Consider the following 17,880-nt stretch of genomic DNA (forward strand, 5'->3'; position numbering starts at 1 on the left):
CTTCACTGACTTTGGTGTCTGCAGAGTTGTTGCTCTCACATATTCTCACTTCTCTCTCCGGCTGCAATTGTCCAGTTTTCCCCCCCCTCGCTTCTTAAATGTGTTATCACAGAGGTGCAACCACCATCACTGATGGGCTCAGCCTTGGCCAGCAGTGGGTCCGTCTTTGAGTTGGCTGGCATTGGCTCTATGAAACACGGGGGAAGCTTCTAGCAGCTTCTCACAGAAGTCGCCCCTGTAGCCCCCCCGCCGCTACCAAACCCTTGCCACGCAAACCCAACACAAGCATAAAGGTGCTTCAGCCAAGTTAGTGCTTGAAGAGCAACTTCTTTTTTTTTTTTTTTCTTTCTTTTGCAATCATTGCTTGCTTGACAGGCCCAGACGGAATTACATCACTTCCTAAAACCCATCAAAGAGAGTCCATCTCCTGAAGAAATGCAGCTCAGATGCACCCCGGCAGGAAGCAGGAAATGTAAATGTTTGGGTGCAGCCAGGCGCCAGCCAGAGCACCCCTCGGCTGGGAGCGCCGCCAAGGCAGCATGCGAAAGCAAAACCTCATCGCCCTGCTCGCTGCCCTGTCGCTGGCCGGGGGATCTGCCGGGAACGGTGAGTAGGATAGTGCCTTTTGCCTTCCCAGGTGGGACCGTGTTTCGTGCCTGCAGCGATGGGACCGAGTTGGAGGGCAACACCCTCCAAACTGAGCGCTAGGAGAAGATCTGTGGGGACTTGCTCTCCACTTCTATTAGCTGTGTTTGCCCTCTCTGTTTTCAGCTGCCTGACTTTTTCAAAGCTTTGACTTTTTTTCCTTAGATCTAACCCCAAACAGCAGCAACCGAATCCTACAATTCCTACATTTCCTACACTGCAGGTGTGTAGGGAACCGGAGTTTCCATGCTGGCCTGCCAGGCATTTTGGTTCTAATTTCAATTATTTCTTGTACTTTTTTAACCCCACACCCACACTATCAGCATTTAATAGTAAAGTTAAAGACGGAGCACCGCTTCCATTCAAAAGCCGACTGCCAATTTCCGTAGTCCCGGTGCACTGAAACCGGTTTAACAAAAGAACAGCCGGTTCCAGAGACAAATATTTTGAATTCTCGGCTGCAGAATAAAGTGGTCAGCACCGTGGATTTAGGTCCTGACCTTCTGAAAGGAAGAACTGTGAGCAGAAAAGCTTCTTGCGACAAAATGCTGCAGCGCTGGGGTGTCGTTGCAGAGGCTCTCACCCATTCCCAAGGGGGGTTTGTTCCACTGGCATTTTGGCAGCCAGCGACTATGCAAGACAGGCAGCTCTTTTAGTAAAACCTTGCCAGGCAGCGTTTATATGCCTTTTGGTGTCAAACCAATCACTGCCGAAGTGCCTCAGTATGGACTAGAAGTGTTTGCTGCCTCTGTGCTGCTGCAGCGAGCGGGAGCTCTCCAGAAAGCAGGGAGAGATGACGGTCACTCTCAGCTATCACTGGACTTCTTCTGTTAAGGTTTTTAAATGCATTGGTGAAATAGGTGGTTTGGTATGGGTATATTTTTCCTGAAAACCAGTACTATAAGTGGGGTGTAAAACTGGGCTGCTGGCTCCCGGCGTGCTGCCGAGCTGCTTGCGGTTAGGAGTCGTGCTTAGCTGTAAGAGTGAGCTAAGTGAGGTATAAAATGGTTCGGTCTTGTCTGCGTTACTACAGCCCTGCTGCGTTACAGACAGTTAGGAAAATGTGCTGCAAGCATTGAACATAGCTCAGAACCAAAGCGGTCAGAGAAAAAAATCCTGCCACGGACAGAGCGAAGCAGAGGTCCCAGGGAAACGGAGGGGCACGACACAAGCAACGCAGAGTGATCAGGCTCCAGCATCCTTAGATCATGTGCAGTGTACTGACCGCTAGTATTTCATCACCATCTCCGCAGAGCAGAGGGACATCTTAGTCCCTGACCGCCCAGCCCACAGCTGGGCTTCCCCTACCCTTCTTTGCAATAGACATTAGAGGCGGCACAAAGCACCAAGCAGATGTCACGTACCAGGTGCCCCAACCCACTCCCCACTGCCTTTAGAGGCTTCCTACTGGTGTGTCCACCTTTAAATTCTGGTTGATTTTGGAACAGTTCCTCCGTGGGAGTGAGTCAGTCCTGCCAGGGCTCTCCCGGACTGCTGTCAGCCCTGAGGCTCTCTTGAGCCAGTCCCCAGCTGCTGGGGAAGGGGAGGAGACCACCCAACTGGAGAAGAGCAGGGACCCTTGCTGCCCAGACAAAGGCGGCTTTTGCTTGTTCAACCTGCCCCAAAATGTACCTGGGGCTTACTCTGACTGCAAGGGTGGGAGGGGGGAAGTTGTGAACTTGGGGCTAGGGGGGCAAATTGACCTGGAGGGGGAAGAGGCCTATGTACCTCACAGGCACTGGTGGGTTGGAAGCCCCTCCACTGAGGGCAGCCTCCTGGGGGGATCCGTTGCTTTCATCCCTCCTTGCTCACAGATCAACAAGGCAGGACCTTTAAAGGAGTTTTTCCTTTTTCCTCCAGTCCCAGACACAGTCCTCACTTTTGAAGTGGTCTGCTGGAGAAGGGAGGCAGAAGCTCTTGGGTGTCTCACGGGTCTCACCTCTACTATCGAGAAACCATTTACAAAATAGGCAGTAAGAGTATGATTAAATCTTGCAGCATAGGCAGATTGAAGCCTTTATAAATCCTGTTGCTGTACTATCCTGGAGCCTTGTAAAACCCTATCTTTGCCTTTGGATTATGATTAACAGACAGTTTTCTCCTGGCTGTGCTACAATTCTCTAAGCCTGTAGCTCTAAGAGTGTGCCGGAGGTCTCAGCTCTGGGTGCGGGCCCTCTCCCGGCTCCACACTGAGGGGACAACGGGGTTTGCACCCGTCCCCTTCCCCTTGCTTTATGCAGGCAGAAAGCCCTGCTGGTGACCTGCTGAGGGCCAGCAGTGGCCCTCCCTGCTCTGGGGGATGGTGCTCGCTGCTCAGCCTCGCAGCCCCAAAGACCTCCCTAGGTGTGTGCTGACCCTAAGAACAAGTATTAAGGCCCCTCCTATAGCTTACAGGAAAAGGCTCTGACCCTACAGGCATTTCCCAGGGTACGCCATTTCTCTTCGTGTTCAGTGACACACGCGGGATATTGCAGCGTGTGGTCTGACGCGGGGAGCAAGGGAACGCGTGAGGGAGAGGAGAAGTAAAGCATGTAGGATCATTAATGGAAGAGCTGGGATTGTTGCAGGTAGTGTTTTGGTTTGGCTGTGTCTCTGTGCTCTTGTTTTGAGCTGTCGTTCAAAGAAACATTGCTATCAAAGATCCAGATATTCAGCAGCTTGTACCATGAGCACAGACAGCAACTCTGTCTTTGCCAGAGGAGTGCCTTTTATGTTAAGTCCCCTACAAAGCCAAGGTCTCTAAGGGAGTGACATTTTTGACCTGTTCCCCTCTAGAGTAATGAACTCGAGAATGGGTTTGAACCCATCAGAGTTGCGTGTTAAAATTTTCTAGCAAAGCAACAATATAAGAAATGAGAATTTGCTACATCCTCTTTTTCAAAAGTGCAGCCCCCTAAAAAGCAGATGAAAACCCCTTTCTACTGAACAAATCAATTCCTTGTACATATTTACCCCTATTCCTCCCTTTTATCCCCACACCCAACCTTCACTGTCTTTTAGTCAAGTGCTTCAGGGACATTTCAGAAAATCTCTCCTTTACATCAGCGAGATTCTATACTACATTTCAGTCAGTGACCCCAGTCTACTTTCCCTCAAGAGATTTTATGATAGCTGGAGAGCCTCCGGAGCTTCTGAATCTTTAATTTCAGGGTCCTACGGAGAGCAAGGAGCACCAAGAGGTTTGCACCACAGTGAGGTCGCATGGGTATCACTGATGCAGAGCTAGAAGGCCACAAGATTAAGTAGATGCAACTAAATGCATAAATTGGCCTGGAAAACCTTTAGTGCTGGGGGTGAGAAATGAGACCACAAGTTCACAGTTTGACTCTAAGATGCATGACTGAATTTGCAACAGCAGTGGTTAACGCAGCACTTCAGCTGGATGGAAGTACAGTGAGGAGAAAGCATTTCCATCGTCTATAAATTAACTTAAACAGTTCAGGTTATACCTAGATAACACTTTCTAAGCACCCCGTTTTAATAGGATCTTGTCAACAGATTAGCCATCCTGAAATGTTTGCGCTTCCTCAGCAGAAGAGCACACGCACCCAACAGCTAGCCTGCAGGCTTCTAAGGGTTCCTCTTCTAGCCAGACTGACAGGCAGGACCTGCCGCAACAGGCAGCTGGGCAAGCCCTGGCCCTGGCGAGGAATGGCCCTTCTTACGGCAACGTGACATGCAGGGAGAGGAACGGAACAGGGATGAGTCAAGACATAGGGGAGAGGATCACAGGGACCACATGGAGCCGTATGACTGTACCACCAGAAGGGACACATGTATCATATAGGATACGGTAACTTTACTGCAGTATGCACAGCTTTATAGCTTTTTCTTGTTTTGCCACCCTCTCGTGAGCCTTTCTTTCACTGCATTTTTATAGCTTACAGGAAAGTTTTGAGAAATAAAAAATTCCCTTTCAAACGAGTAAGCTTGACTATCCCATTAACTTAGTTCTTGCTTTTCCTCTATCCCATCTCTTTTTCTTCTGTAAGCAGGTACTATAGTGTCATTTGAAAAATTCCCTTCAGAGACCCCAATCCCCAAGTCTGATGAGAAGGCAGCAGGAGGACTGACAATTTTACAGCAGAACTGATTGTGCTGACTGCCGGCTGTTTTCCTTTGCCTCGCATCCCACTGAAATCAGAAACCTGTTTGCCCGCTTACTTCATCAAAAAGCTCATATCACTACCTCTGAGTGCTACAGCACAGACCTCAGAGGAAGAAATGCTGCAACGACAGAAATGTTGTTTGTTTGTTTGAGATGCAGTTGTTTGGACTCCAATCTGCAAAGCTGCTCCGTATATTCAACTCCCTCTCTCTCCCTTGAAAGGCAGGCTTGGGAGCACCTCCAAAACTTGTGCAAACTCCATCAGTAATCCGAGCATGTTTTTTAAGTAGAAAATACTGAATAATATCTTATACCATGGTATCTGCACACAGTGACACAGCCTTTTTGTAATTTGTAAGAACTGTAATGGAACCTTTTTTGAGCCACTGCTAGTGCTTGCTCAGGCATTTTGGTCCTCTGAGGACTAGATCCTCTAATACCTCAGTGGTGGGAACCTGAGGATTTCATAGCTTCCAGCTCCATCTTCATAGCTTCCAGTTCCAGCTGTGCCCAGCTCCCCATCATGGTGGGATGCAGCTGCACACCCACCCCTCTCCCTTCTGCTCTTGAAAGCACAGAAAGTGGCAGTACAGGCTGGGCTGAAGCTGTGGTGTGCTCCCATCCATTTCCCTTGACATGGGGAGAAGTCACCAGCACTCATGCCTCAGGCAGTCCAGACAAAGCTGAAGCCGATGTGGTTATTGTGTGAGCACCTCCTCCTTGGCTAAGATGTGCAGAGGGACAAGTACAGATGTCAGACCGTGGCCAAGAGCACGAGGCTGAGCTCAGCAAGAGGAAGGGCACGTGCTTTGCAAAGTCAAGGAGACACCTACATGGTCAGATGTGACTTGCTCCTTGTTTCACTCCGTTGGCATTGGTTTTCCATCCTGAATGTGTTATGTTATGGTCAGACTCCCTTTCAGATGGAGCTCATAGATCTCTGCAAGATGAAACGCAAGCACAGCTGACAAGACAGTTCATGGTATGAAAGACCACCACAAATCTGACTCCCTCCAGGCACAGAGAAAATATTTGAATAGCATCTCACAAAATCTCTGACTTTCAGATGCTCTCCTGCCCTGCTCCAAACCTTGCAACACCCAGCTTTCATTCACCCTACAGAACAGCTACTGGGGCCAGCTGCAACACAGCCCGACCGCTATTTTGAGCACTTTAAACTGAAACACTATGAAAAACAACAACTACCTCGGGGCCAACCACGTGGGTCTCGTGTGGCCTGGGCAGCTGGCTGCGGCGAGCACTATGCCTGCACCGGGACGCCTGAGTCCGTCCCTCCCTGCCAGGCTGAAGGCACAAATCCTTCCTTGGTGCAAGCCACCAGACGCCGGTTGTGATTTTCCTACCGTGTAAAAAATGTGATGTGTGGGTGGCCCGAGAGCGAGAGCAGCCCCTGCGTGCCAGGGAGGGCATCCCTTGGGTCCGAGCTCTGCTCCTCGGAGGTGACAGGCAGAAGAGCTGGAGGGAGATGTGTTGAGGCAGCAGGTGAAACACAGGAAATAAGAGCAATATCCTTGCAAGAACATTGTGCAATTGGCTGCCTTTCTGCTGAAAGACTTATTTAATTCACTTGGAGGAAAGATCTCTGTAAGAGGAAATGGTGTTCACAGAAGAGATGCTGTTTTGTCCCTGGAATTATGCAAAGTGAACAAAAATACCTGGCAGGAAGGTCACTCCCTGTGATTTGCCATTTTCTTTGCCTAGAGACTAGAAAAGGTAATTCTATTTCACACAGAGACAAATGGTTTGAAATTTGCTTCATAGCTCAAAAACAGGCAAATAAAATGTAGCAGAGACACTGGAAAACTCTCTCTTGGAAATGAGAGACAGCATACGCTGCAGCTGAAAGTTTAGCCCAGCAGTTAATGAGGTGTGACTGTTTGCTTCTGCTTTAAAGTCACACCACGCTCTCAACATTTGAAAAAATCTGTTTTAGCTCTAAGAATAAATGAAAAATAAGGTATTTTCCCCACACTCTTTCCCATTTGTACTGTTTTTAGCAACAGTCTTGTCCTTGTCAATGTATCAAATGAGGCAGATGACAGGTTTCAAGGGTGATGGCTAAAGAAGGAAAATGAAGCAAGGTCACCGAAGCAGCTCGGTGAGGCCGAGGTGGTCCATCGGCTCCAGCAGCAACACGGCCCATCACACTGCAGTCTGTGGCACGGCCATCTCTAGTGATGCCTCGCCACTCTGTGCGATGGCAATTGAAATGGAGCAGCTGCAGGCACCTGGGACTGTAAACTACCTCAGGAAAGAAAAGTCAAGTGGCCAAAACTAATAAGCGAGAGGAGCTCTCCCTCCCGTCCTCTGCAATAGGATTAACGAGACCCAGCAGATCACAGGAAGGGTGGGGGAGCACACGCATAAGGGGTCATTACCTGCAAGGAAGGCAGAGCTCGTGTTTTGCTCTTGACTGAAATACTAAATACAGAAGAATACAACATAGACCCTATCAATATAAAGTGTTTTCCCACTGAAGAGCTAACATTTTCATTGTCATATTGCAGTGAAAGGGTCGGGTGACCTTTGCAGTATTAAATACTATGTTCAGGTATTAGGTATTATTTATTAAGTATTAACATTCTTTCCTAGTTCTTAGGAAAGGATGAAACAACCAGGTCCCTAAGTGATAACAGTGGCACGAAAATCTAGGCAAATCACTGCTGTGACACTCAAATAATTTTATTTGTTTGAAATTTGGTTTCCTGGAATATAGTCTCAAGAGATAGATACTCATCTCTTCAAGACAAATCTGACAGAAGAGGAGGTGCTGCAGAGTGGATTAAGCAAGAGATAGCGCTCTAATCCTAGTTTTCCTCTCTCACTTGGCGTCCCTGGGAAGGACAGCATCCCGTCCTTCTGATTTCTCATTTGTAAAACGGAGATGATAACTGCTCATCTCTCAGGGCCATTATGAAGATTAATGTGTTTACAAAAGCATTTAAAATGCTAAGTACTTTTGGTTCTAGTCCTGTGAGATTCGAAATGCCAGCACTGAGGTGCTGGAAACCTTAAGCTCTTGCTAACTCTAGTGGAAACAATGGCTGCCCAGCACTTTACAAGAACGGGGAGAAATATGTCATTGCAGAAGTAATGAAAATGAAATCCTGTCCTGCTTTATTGCATAAAATGAGAGCTGCACCATGCCAGCATTGTATCTGAAAGGGCAGATAACACAAAAAAATCATCATTTAATTTCATGCTAAGAAAATTATTGAAGGTTTTGCATTTGGAAACAAGGTGGTATAATTTATCTAGGGACTGATTCCCGCACCCTTGGCTACAACAGGATTTTTGGCATCAGTATGGAATACAGTATCAGCCCAGAATTTGCTGTACTCCTGCTAAGCTTTCAACTCCATGACAGTCAACATAGACCCTTAATTAACCTTAAAAAAAAATCTTGTTTCACTATTACCAATATAGCCATTTTTAGCCACTTTTCTTGCAAAATATACACTAAATGAAACCAAAACCCAAACTGAGATTCAAAACCCCCAATCTTGGTATTTGTGAAGAATACCCAGCACTGACTCTTTACCGTATGCTCCGACAGAGGAGCAGGTAATTGCATTGGTATCCAGTAAAGTCCCTGTGTTATTATTACCTCTTCTAGTCCATGCAGAAGTGAAAGTCAGCAGCTTCTGCGGGCTTCAGACTTCCTTTCACCACTTCTGTTTTTCACAGTGAAACAAATTTAACACATTTGAGAAAGAAAGGCACAGAAACAGGGAGATGAGTGAGCCAAAGGAACTGGTCAACCTGGAGTCATGGTCTTCTCAAAGGAAGTACTAACTCCTTGGGTAAATGGGGTGGGATGAAGGAGGTTGTGGCCGTACACGCCAAGGCTGAGGGGCAAAGCAGGATGGTGTGGTTTACTGAGAAGCAGAAGACTTACGTGAGAGTGAGACCGGATGCCAGCCTGCAGGGAAAAAAGTCTGTCTGTGCAAGACAGCTGCATGCAGACAAGACCACGCATGCTACCGTGTCCCTGTAAAAGCCAACTGAAGAACGTGGTCAGGACTGGTAAGATTTTGTGAGCAATTTGTGATCTAATTTTAAGTCTGATGCCCAAGACTTCAAATCTGTGTATATGGGGCATCTGCTGATTTTTTTTGAAGACATCAAATTAAAAGTAAATATTAAAGCCGTATGCTTTGACTCACTGATAATACAAAAAAAAAAAATCCATAAAATGTTAAGTTACTTTCATATATTTGGCAGGCTCTGAAAATGACGGTTCAGGAGATGGATCACCAGTATTACCCACCGTTACAGTAACACCTTCTCCTGCTACGCGTCCTTCGACTGCGGATGACCATGAGCCAGTACTTGTCACTGCAAGCGCTACTGAAAGATGTTTTGAAACAAAAAATACTCCAAGTACTGAATTGAATGCTGTGAACAATCAGGACACCCTAGAAGCGGCAGAACAGTCTATCTTGATATACGTTGTCCCCGTTGTGCTGCTGGTCCTGCTGATTTTGCTGGTCATCTTTTTTGTAATACATCATAAAAGGAAAAAGTCTAAGCAAGGTAAATTTGTCTTCTTGCACATCAGAAGGATATTTTTAGGACGTGCTTGACATATTAACAAAATGTTATTTGGAGGCCTGTGATGCCACACTTAGGAGGCACTTGTCTGGTTGTAGTTGCACATTTAACAGATAGGAAAGGGATCCACCCCTGGCCAGCGGTATCTGGGCACCCAGGTCTCCTTAGGCAGGAGCTAGCTCTGCTTCTTGGCACCTCCTTCTCATGCTGCACACCCACGGGAGCTGCCGCACCGAGCTCCAGCTCCTGGCAGTGCCAGGAACAGCATAAGGATGTAACCATGTGGCTGCAAACACTTACTCTGTCTTTATGCTTAATAACTTCATGCAAGGTGAATTTAATGCTCCTATTGCCTATATTGCCCACAAAGTAAAGCTGCTCAGAGCTTCAATAAAATAAGAACTATAAGCAAAACTATTTTAAGGAACATTTTTAAGGGATCCTGTAGGGTGGTCACAGCTATGAAGATATCACAGTAAATGACCTAGGATTCCTATGGTCAGAGTGCCTGGGTGATGCAATAGGGAGAGCAGTGCTTCAGGAAGGTACCTTGATCTGTTAGCAAAGAAATCTGTAACTTGGAGTGTGAAGCAACAGAAAAACTAAGGTGTCATATTAAAACCATGCAGTCAGTAAGTGAAGTCCTGAAATGGTCACATCAGTGTCTCTACAGAACAGCAGTGCAGCTGTAAGCTCCTCAGCCTGCAGTGACATATGTTCAACATAGATTTTAAGTCCATTTTGCAGGGCATTTTTAGGCTGCACCTGCATTACCACCATGTCACCCTTGTAGCAAGCTCTGAATTCACAACCAGGCATCCAGTTCCCTGCCTGTTTCTGGGTGACCTGAAATGCAGGTACACTCTTCAGAGCGATGGGAAATGTGGGGCCTTGCAGGAGCACTATCCTGGGGTCTCTTGGTCTATGCCTGTTGCTTGGAGCTGGGATTTTGGGCATCCTCAAGGCAGGGGCATATGGCTCCATGACCCTGGCTGGCTCTGCAGCCAGGGAATGTGCTGGAACCAGTGGGAGGTGTCAGCACCCATCAGCAACATTGAATTAAAAATAAGCTGATTTAAGAGAGTATACAATGTGGATCCTGTATGTAGTTCTTCATTCTTTTTTGAGGGATGAGGCTTTTCAGTCACTTGATTCCTGGAGAAGAAGTTATTTATCTGAATAATGGCTGTTACACTATTTTTTTTTCCATGTTTGTCTTGGGGTCATAACTAGCTTTGGATCCCTTTTGGCATCTGGCTAGTTCAGCTTCATTTGCCCGAGATTTAATCTGCCACGCAAGTCCATCCCCCACCACCTTCTCTCCATGAGTGGCTGCCAGAGTCTCCAGGCAGAGATGGATTGCCTACATGGAGTCTGCAGCAAAATGTCCCAGTCCTGCCAGTAAACAATTTTTTTTTCAGCAGTGGTTCCTTTTCAGGGTACCATTTCCTCTCATGACATCTGTTTTGCTCAGGGAAGCGTGCATCTGCAGTGTCCTGCCCACCACGGCACTAACAGACAGTTTCCTCCCAGCACCACTGAACTAATAACGAGCTGCTTTTAGTGTGTTCAAGATTAAAAATAATGGGCTCCTCTGAAAAGTACAAACATGATGAGATGTTTTGTCTTTCATCTACAAGTTATCTGTTATGCCTTTTGAAAATGCAGCCTGTTTTACGTGACCCTATTCGAGGCTTGCTTGCAGTCTGGACCCTGTATATACAAAGAACAGAACTATGAACACCAACTTTCTTCTTTTCCAGATGAGCTGGGAAGCGAAAATGTGAAAAGGTAAAGTTTATGAACATCACTTTTTTTTTTTTTTGATTGTTTTACTCTAACAGGATATATTGATTTTTGTCTCCTTCACCACCTGTTTTAGTTTAACTGTACGCTAAACACCATTACCTTTTGCCATCAATTGCTCCAGTTAACTACCTCTAGGTGTGGCTAAAGTGTGACTTCAGGATCTAGCTGAAGGTGTAAGACAAGAGCAGGAGAAGAGGAGTCGTGGTGGCCAAGGCGAGCGCTGCCCCACAGGCACCCACCGCCCACAGCCGCCCCTATGCCTGCTTTAGGCAACCCCAGCTCCACCAGCCACAAACATACAAGGTGCCCCATGAGCCAAGGGGATCAGTTCCCAGGTTCATCACAGGCTCTCACTATTCAGAATAAGCTCTGTGTCTTGCTCCCCTGTTTTTCAAGTTTGTCTTCTCACTCTGAGGTGCAGCAGGAAGGCTTGCCCCTCTACTGTGGAAGCAATGCCTTAGCTGCTGGGAAAACAAGCCAAAAGCTGCACGGCTGCTATCAGAGTGATAATTTTTATCATTACCTTTTATTGAGTTCCATCTTGCTAATCAATGCTGGAAGTTATTAAGTTGCCTTCATGTGGGGGGGAAAAAAAATGTTTTTTGCTAAAAATTTTTTCTACTGTGCAACTCCAGGAACGATCAGCAAAGGGAAGCTATATGGAGACATTTAAATAAATACAGGGGTATGATCAGCAAAGGGAAGCTAAACAGAGATATTTAAATAAATGCAGAGTTACTCTACTCATGACCTTTCTTTTTGAAGTCACTGCCAATGTCGGTCACAGACAGGACGAAACTTTAGGCCCTCTGCTTTTATCGCTGGAGCAACGGGACTTCTGCCACTTGTTCCAGCCAGGTGGAGACAAACTATTTTATTTTTTGGTTTTCTGTTTACAGTAGGGACAGTTCTCAAATAGCTGCAGTGGTCCTGTGCTCTGGCATACCCCAAACGGCATCCTCTGAGTCCTGCTGCCTGCGATGTCCCAGCCAGCCCTACTTCTGCCCAGGACCAGCATCTCACTGCCGCTCCTCCACATCTCTTTACAGCCATTTTTTTTAGCACCCGCTTGGCTGACATCTTCTCAGATTACTAGGCTAGGATGGCTTTCCAGAGTTTGTACATGTGTCTAGAATTAAGAAAGTCATATGAAATTGCTACAGTGTAAATTGAATTAAGCATTTTGTGTAATGCCTTTTTTTTCCCTTCTTCCTCTCAAGTCCTATTTTTGAAGAAGACACACCCTCTGTTATGGAGATAGAAATGGAAGAGCTTGATAAATGGATGAACAGCATGAACAAAAATGGTACACGGTAACCCCTCTACTACATCATCTCTCTCTTTCTAGCTGACGTAGATCCGATGTGTAGAAAATCAATGTAAGGCATTTTGTATGTGTGTCACTGCTTTTCCTACAACATTTTTAGTTGTGTTCTTGACTCCCTGCTACTAAAATAGCAGCACAAATGTCAGGGGTAGAATTGTTCAGAGTAGTATTTTAGTTTGTGTGGGAGCTTATTTTTAGCATATGATAGAATATCATAAATGTTTTGAGTTTCCAGTAGACACTTCTATTAAACACATGTATAGCTGTGAACAGTATTTATATTTTTAAATTCACACTTTTAATGCTAAATACTAGTTTCTCCAAAGCATCTAGTCCTTTCGGTCTTCTGAGTTTCTACAGTTCTGTGCTCCACATTGTGCTATTGTAGAAGAAACATTTACTCAGTTCAGGCCACCGTTTACTTAAAATCGCTGCCAGGATCCTGTGAATGCATCCCTCCCCTCTGTGTTCTTTCCCTCACTTACCATCTCTACCACATGAAACACAAGCTGCTCTTTGCTACCAGCACCGTTCACCATCTACATCCTCTCCAGCAAGTCTAGCAGCCCATGGAGCAACTGGTACCTGCAGTAACGACCACCAGCATCTTCAGCTCCTTCTTAGTTACTTCTAAGTATCTTGTGGTTTTTTTCCCCCCAATTTCCTCCCATCTGAAATCTCCCAGTCAATGTCTCTAAGGCCTCTTTCAAGGCTCTCCTCAAAAAACGCAGGTCTTCGGTAAGGCGTGAATTAACCTAGGCCCGATTTTGAACTGCTAACAGCTTTTCACTGGCTAGGAAGTGCTGAAACCCTGATATTTTTTTCATTCCTGGTCCCTTGCCTTACATTCAAATGGCTCATTTGCCTGACCTCCTAGGGATGCTTTGTTTTTCAGGACATAAAACTCTCTGGAGCATTTCTTTGCATTAGCACAGTCCTCCACATGATGGGGTTTTGACCTTCACAGTCCGTAAGCTCTAGCAGAAAACATGTGCTAAGCAGCAGTAGTGAAATAGAGGCATCAAGTATAGTACATGGGGAAATAGTGCTAGAAAATATTTTTTTTTAAATTCTGTGTACAGAAGGGAGCAAAGAGCTTACATACAGGGATTTGTTTTGTTAGTGTTCCCTAAACCCCTACCCCAAATTCCCAGCTGGACTATAAAGCATAGGTGCAACTATAAGCAGTAGAAGATTAACAAATAGTCCTCCCCTGGGTAGTTTATAGGAAACAGTCCTCAAAAGTAGCTCATTTGTATAGGTGTACATAAACAACTGAAATATATATAATAAAGACATTAGAGCAACACCTATCAAAGGAGGATTTAAAACACCCAGCATTTACACTATGTGGACTACGCTGATTTTACAGATAAGAGGGTGCAGAATAGCATTTGCAGTTGTATGTTCTAGAGAGACTGCACCAGAAAAGTTGATGCAATTTTGAAATAAATGGAGAATAAGTACCAAGAGTAACTATAGTTTTGTTTCTCATCCTTTTTCAGCTGACTGTGAATGTTTGCCTACTGTAAGAGAAGAAAAAGAATCAATTGCCAACCCAAGGTACTTCTAATTCATTATACTATTTGAAGAAATATGGTCAATGTCATTCCAAAATAATATTTTTTTAATATGTAATTATAATAGAGTGATTCTTTGGTCTATTTAAGTTTTAAAGGTTTTATATATAGGGACTTTGATTTCAACTTAAACAAATGGTTTGATGATCTTATTTCTAAACTAGTCTCTGCCTGTAAATTGCACCCCTAAATAATCTTGCAGTTGTAAACCTGTGTGAGACAGACAACCAGATGGCACAGATGAAGTTTCACTCACTGATCAGACTTTAATCACAGTTTCCCAAGGTGTTAATACAAGCATTCAGCATAGCTTCCTTGGCACTCCTCACCAGCACAGACACCCAGGTCCCCTCTGCCATGAGGTGCCTATAGATCCCTGAGAACCATTGCCAGATGTTTTGGCTGGAGCTGTGACCTGCTGGACAGGGGCTTGTCTGACCCCAAGAAAAACCCAAAGGATCTTCCCAGTGCCCCCATGCAGCTCTCCCCCAGATCTGGCACTAGCTCATGGTCCAAGCAGAAATCCCAGAGGGATGCAAAACTGCACTCCTGACAGCTTGTAAACTTAAAAACTTTCTGGATGGTTTCCTCAGGATTTTGGCCAGAACCCCTAAACCCCTCTGAAATTCCCATTTTCCCTAATTAAAAATTCTGGTTCCAGCTGGAAGCAAGGGGCTGTGCATCACCCTTGCCTGCATACTTGTGTTGCAGCTGCATTTTGGGAAGTGGGCAAAGCAGCTCCTCTGTGCCAGGTTATGATAACAAACAATTAAACCATCCTGTGTGCTGAGAAAACCTGTGGTGCAGATGCAAGCAGGCAAGGCCAGGAGCAGGGAGGGGTGGGCAGGATGAGGACATAGGTCTTCCCCTTCCCACAGCACCAGATAAGTCAACGTGCCTCTCTGACAGAGCTGCACTTCCCACTGTAGGCTGCCATAACATCCCAGTCCCCCTCTTTTCGGAGTTTCCTTGCTCAGGAGTGAAATAGCAGTGATGTTAAATCACCGCTGCTGCAGAGTCTGCAACTCGGTTGCTCCAAAGCTGCAGTTTCAGGCTAGATTTCGGATGGGGCTGCTCCACTGCAGCTCTTTGTATTTAAAAGGTTTCTGCGTACAGCTATTGGAATAGAAATCGTTGTTTTGTTTGCAGGTTTGTGGGGTTTTTGTTGTGGGTTTGTTTTTTTTTTTTTCCTCTCCCAAAAAGACTTCAGTTCCAGATTCAAGGGCAATAATTTTACCCTGAGTGGCTGGAAAAGATGCTGGATTCACTAGCCATCTGGATCTTCCCTTCCAGCATCTAAATGGTAACTCAGAGGGGGAAAATTGTTAAGGAGAGGCAACTGCACAGCGGTTCCCTAAAGACAGATGTGCTGAGCGTGCCACTGACCATAGTAGGGAGTACAGGACAAAGTGTGCTTGAGCCATATGCTAATACCAGAAGTTAGTCATGCTATAAAAGGCTTTTAGGCACAATGACACCCTGAGCATTAATGTTTACTTTCCAAAACTTAAATAGTTCATTTTCAGAAAAAAAATCATCATGACCTACCAGCTTGAGCTGACATTTTAAATACCATCCTTGCAAAAAGTGCTTTTGAACTGAATTTGCATTAACCCCATCAGCAGGTGGTGTTTTCGCTCCTGACTGGCAAAAGGTATCTTTGGGCTACACCCTACCCTCAGGTGCCCCACCTGTAAATTAGAGATATTGTCACTTCAAAGCACTATAGTGAGGCTTAAGCCTTGATGCAAAAATGCAGCTCTGTTCATAAAAGCATGCTTCAGTCAGAGTGAAGGTACACACATTATTTAAGCATATTTTCTTATAACTGCTATCTTAGGATCAGACTGTAGAGAAATTTATGCCTCTAAATTGTAAGGCAAACAAATGCAACTAAAAAGAGGAGATTTGTCTCTAAAACATTCGGAGCTGCTCAGACAAAGGATATTAGTTGAATACCAAGTGCAAGATTATTAGGTTCAGTTTCAGATTCTGAAAGATTGCTTTGTTTGGGCAGATTTCTTCTCAAATTATGGTAATTCCTTTTTTAGATTTTGTTGATGATATTTCAATATGGGAAACATCTCAAGGCCTCACTGAACACAGCTGGCTGAGTGTTGTTTTCCTGCTTCATAAAGATGCTGGGGGGAGTTTATCAAGACCCAAGTGTTTTGAACTATGAATTGATTTTGATAAGATCATTTTGAAAACATCTGAGACTAAATGTTTCAATAATGACATTTTGACATTTTCAGAATGAAAGTTGTTCCAAAACTACTTTTCAGAGTAAGTGATTTCATCAAAATTTTAAAATCTAAAACAATATATCTTGCATTTGAAACCTAGTGCTAAAATCCTAATTGTGCCTGAGCAGAGAACCACGAAACCTCCCCAGCCTCGCTGGGCCGGGGTTCCTGTCCCATGCACACAGCAGGGAGCGGGCAGGCGGGCGCAGGGGCAGCAGGCAAGGGCTGATGCTCCTGTGGTGCACAAGCAGGTGCAAGATCCGTCTCTTTTGGGGACCTCTTCTGCCGGACTCCCCCAGCAAAACAGCATCACAGCCTGTCCCCTTCACAGCATGGGTCTTTGTAGGCTGCCAAGTACAATGAAGCAATCCCTCCCACTGCTTTATCACACCTCCCAAGAGGGTTCGATTTTCCTTGGATGCTGCTGGGCACCCTCCTAGTCTGTCTGAAAAAGGGTGACTTTCTCTTAAGGAGAGATGTTCTGGGTGGGGAATAAGCCAGTACAGAGAGAAATACTCCTTTCCCAGGCTGTGCCTCAGTTTGACAAGGTACTTAAAACCATGTGAAATCCGAAGATCATGAGTGGCCCTTTTATCTTCAGAGGTGGTTTAAACCCCAGCTGTTAATCCTAACTGAAATCCCACCAGCCAACAAAAAAAAAAAATCACATTTTTAATGTTGGCATGAACCAAACATTATTAAGAAAGTGCTAGGGAACAAGCTAGCTAGGCAGAAACCAGCAGGACAAATAGAAAATTCACTGTTACAAGGCCAGATTTAATACAAAAATTCTATCTGTAAAAAATTGTCCTCACCTGTGGAAAGAGGGCAATGCAATTGCTCAGTGCTCACCTGGGAACAGGAGAAATGGTGCACTGGGTAGCCACTAACCAGCAGATAAATCAGACCAGCCCTTGCTGCCAGCATCTAGCATCACAGATGGGGGTCTTTTCACGCATTGCATGGCTGACACATTTGCTTTCTGATAACACCTTCTCATGGACTCCACAGATACTCTTGCATATTATTTCCTGCTGAGACAGCTAACCCAACAGCATGACACTGGTGTGTTTTCTTCTTTTCCATGTATACGCAGTGACGGTGAATCATGAAGCCAGAACGGCAAAGAACTGGTTAAAAGGAAGCAGCGCACAAGCTAACGATACCCCAGATATGGATGAACTGTATTTAAATATCAAAAGGCCAGAGAAGCAAATGCTTTTGTTGCATCCTTCTACGTACAGTCTTCAGAGAGGAAACATCACCAAGGGGAAGAAAGAAAAGAAAAGGAAAAGCACTATAGTAAGATTAGGGGCTGATTTAAATTCCTTCTGCAATGAGATTCATCACAAATCAAAAGCAGCCTTTTTTCCCCCCCTAAAATTTCTCAAAATAGTCCATGTTTCTGTCTAATTCTTCAGTTGTGTATCATGCAGAACCACTTCTGTTCCAAGTTTGGTGGGTTTCTCTATTTTTTGTGGGTGTTTTTTAAATATAAACAGCATCCTGATTGTGGACTACCCTGGTTTGGTGGATGTGAAGCTCATGCCTATGCAATGTTGTTTTTCAGTTTGCTTTTTGGTAACAGTG

The 17,880-nt window shown here is 45.2% G+C and overlaps 1 protein-coding gene across 1 annotated transcript; it reads left to right on the forward strand.

Moving 5' to 3' along the window:
* Nucleotides 1–525: 525 nt before the first annotated feature.
* Nucleotides 526–17,435, forward strand: TMEM154 (transmembrane protein 154). Its single transcript, XM_068404264.1, has 6 exons — nucleotides 526–606; nucleotides 8,999–9,310; nucleotides 11,092–11,119; nucleotides 12,358–12,443; nucleotides 13,970–14,027; nucleotides 17,387–17,435. The coding sequence occupies exons 1-6, from the start codon at nucleotides 540–542 to the stop codon at nucleotides 17,400–17,402; spliced, it is 567 nt and encodes a 188-aa protein (XP_068260365.1). The 5' UTR covers nucleotides 526–539; the 3' UTR covers nucleotides 17,403–17,435.
* The last annotated feature ends 445 nt before the right edge of the window (nucleotides 17,436–17,880 follow it).

The sequence above is a fragment of the Nyctibius grandis genome, chromosome 6, assembly GCF_013368605.1.
Source record: "Nyctibius grandis isolate bNycGra1 chromosome 6, bNycGra1.pri, whole genome shotgun sequence".
Lineage (NCBI taxonomy): Eukaryota > Metazoa > Chordata > Aves > Nyctibiiformes > Nyctibiidae > Nyctibius > Nyctibius grandis.

Coding starts and splice junctions, on each gene's coding strand:
- TMEM154 (XM_068404264.1), top strand. CDS start 540: ATGCGAAAGCAAAACCTCATCGCCCTGCTCGCTGCCCTGTCGCTGGCC. Junction 607..8,998: donor CGGGGGATCTGCCGGGAACG/GTGAGTAGGATA, acceptor TATATTTGGCAG/GCTCTGAAAATGACGGTTCA. Junction 11,120..12,357: donor GGAAGCGAAAATGTGAAAAG/GTAAAGTTTATG, acceptor CTTCCTCTCAAG/TCCTATTTTTGAAGAAGACA.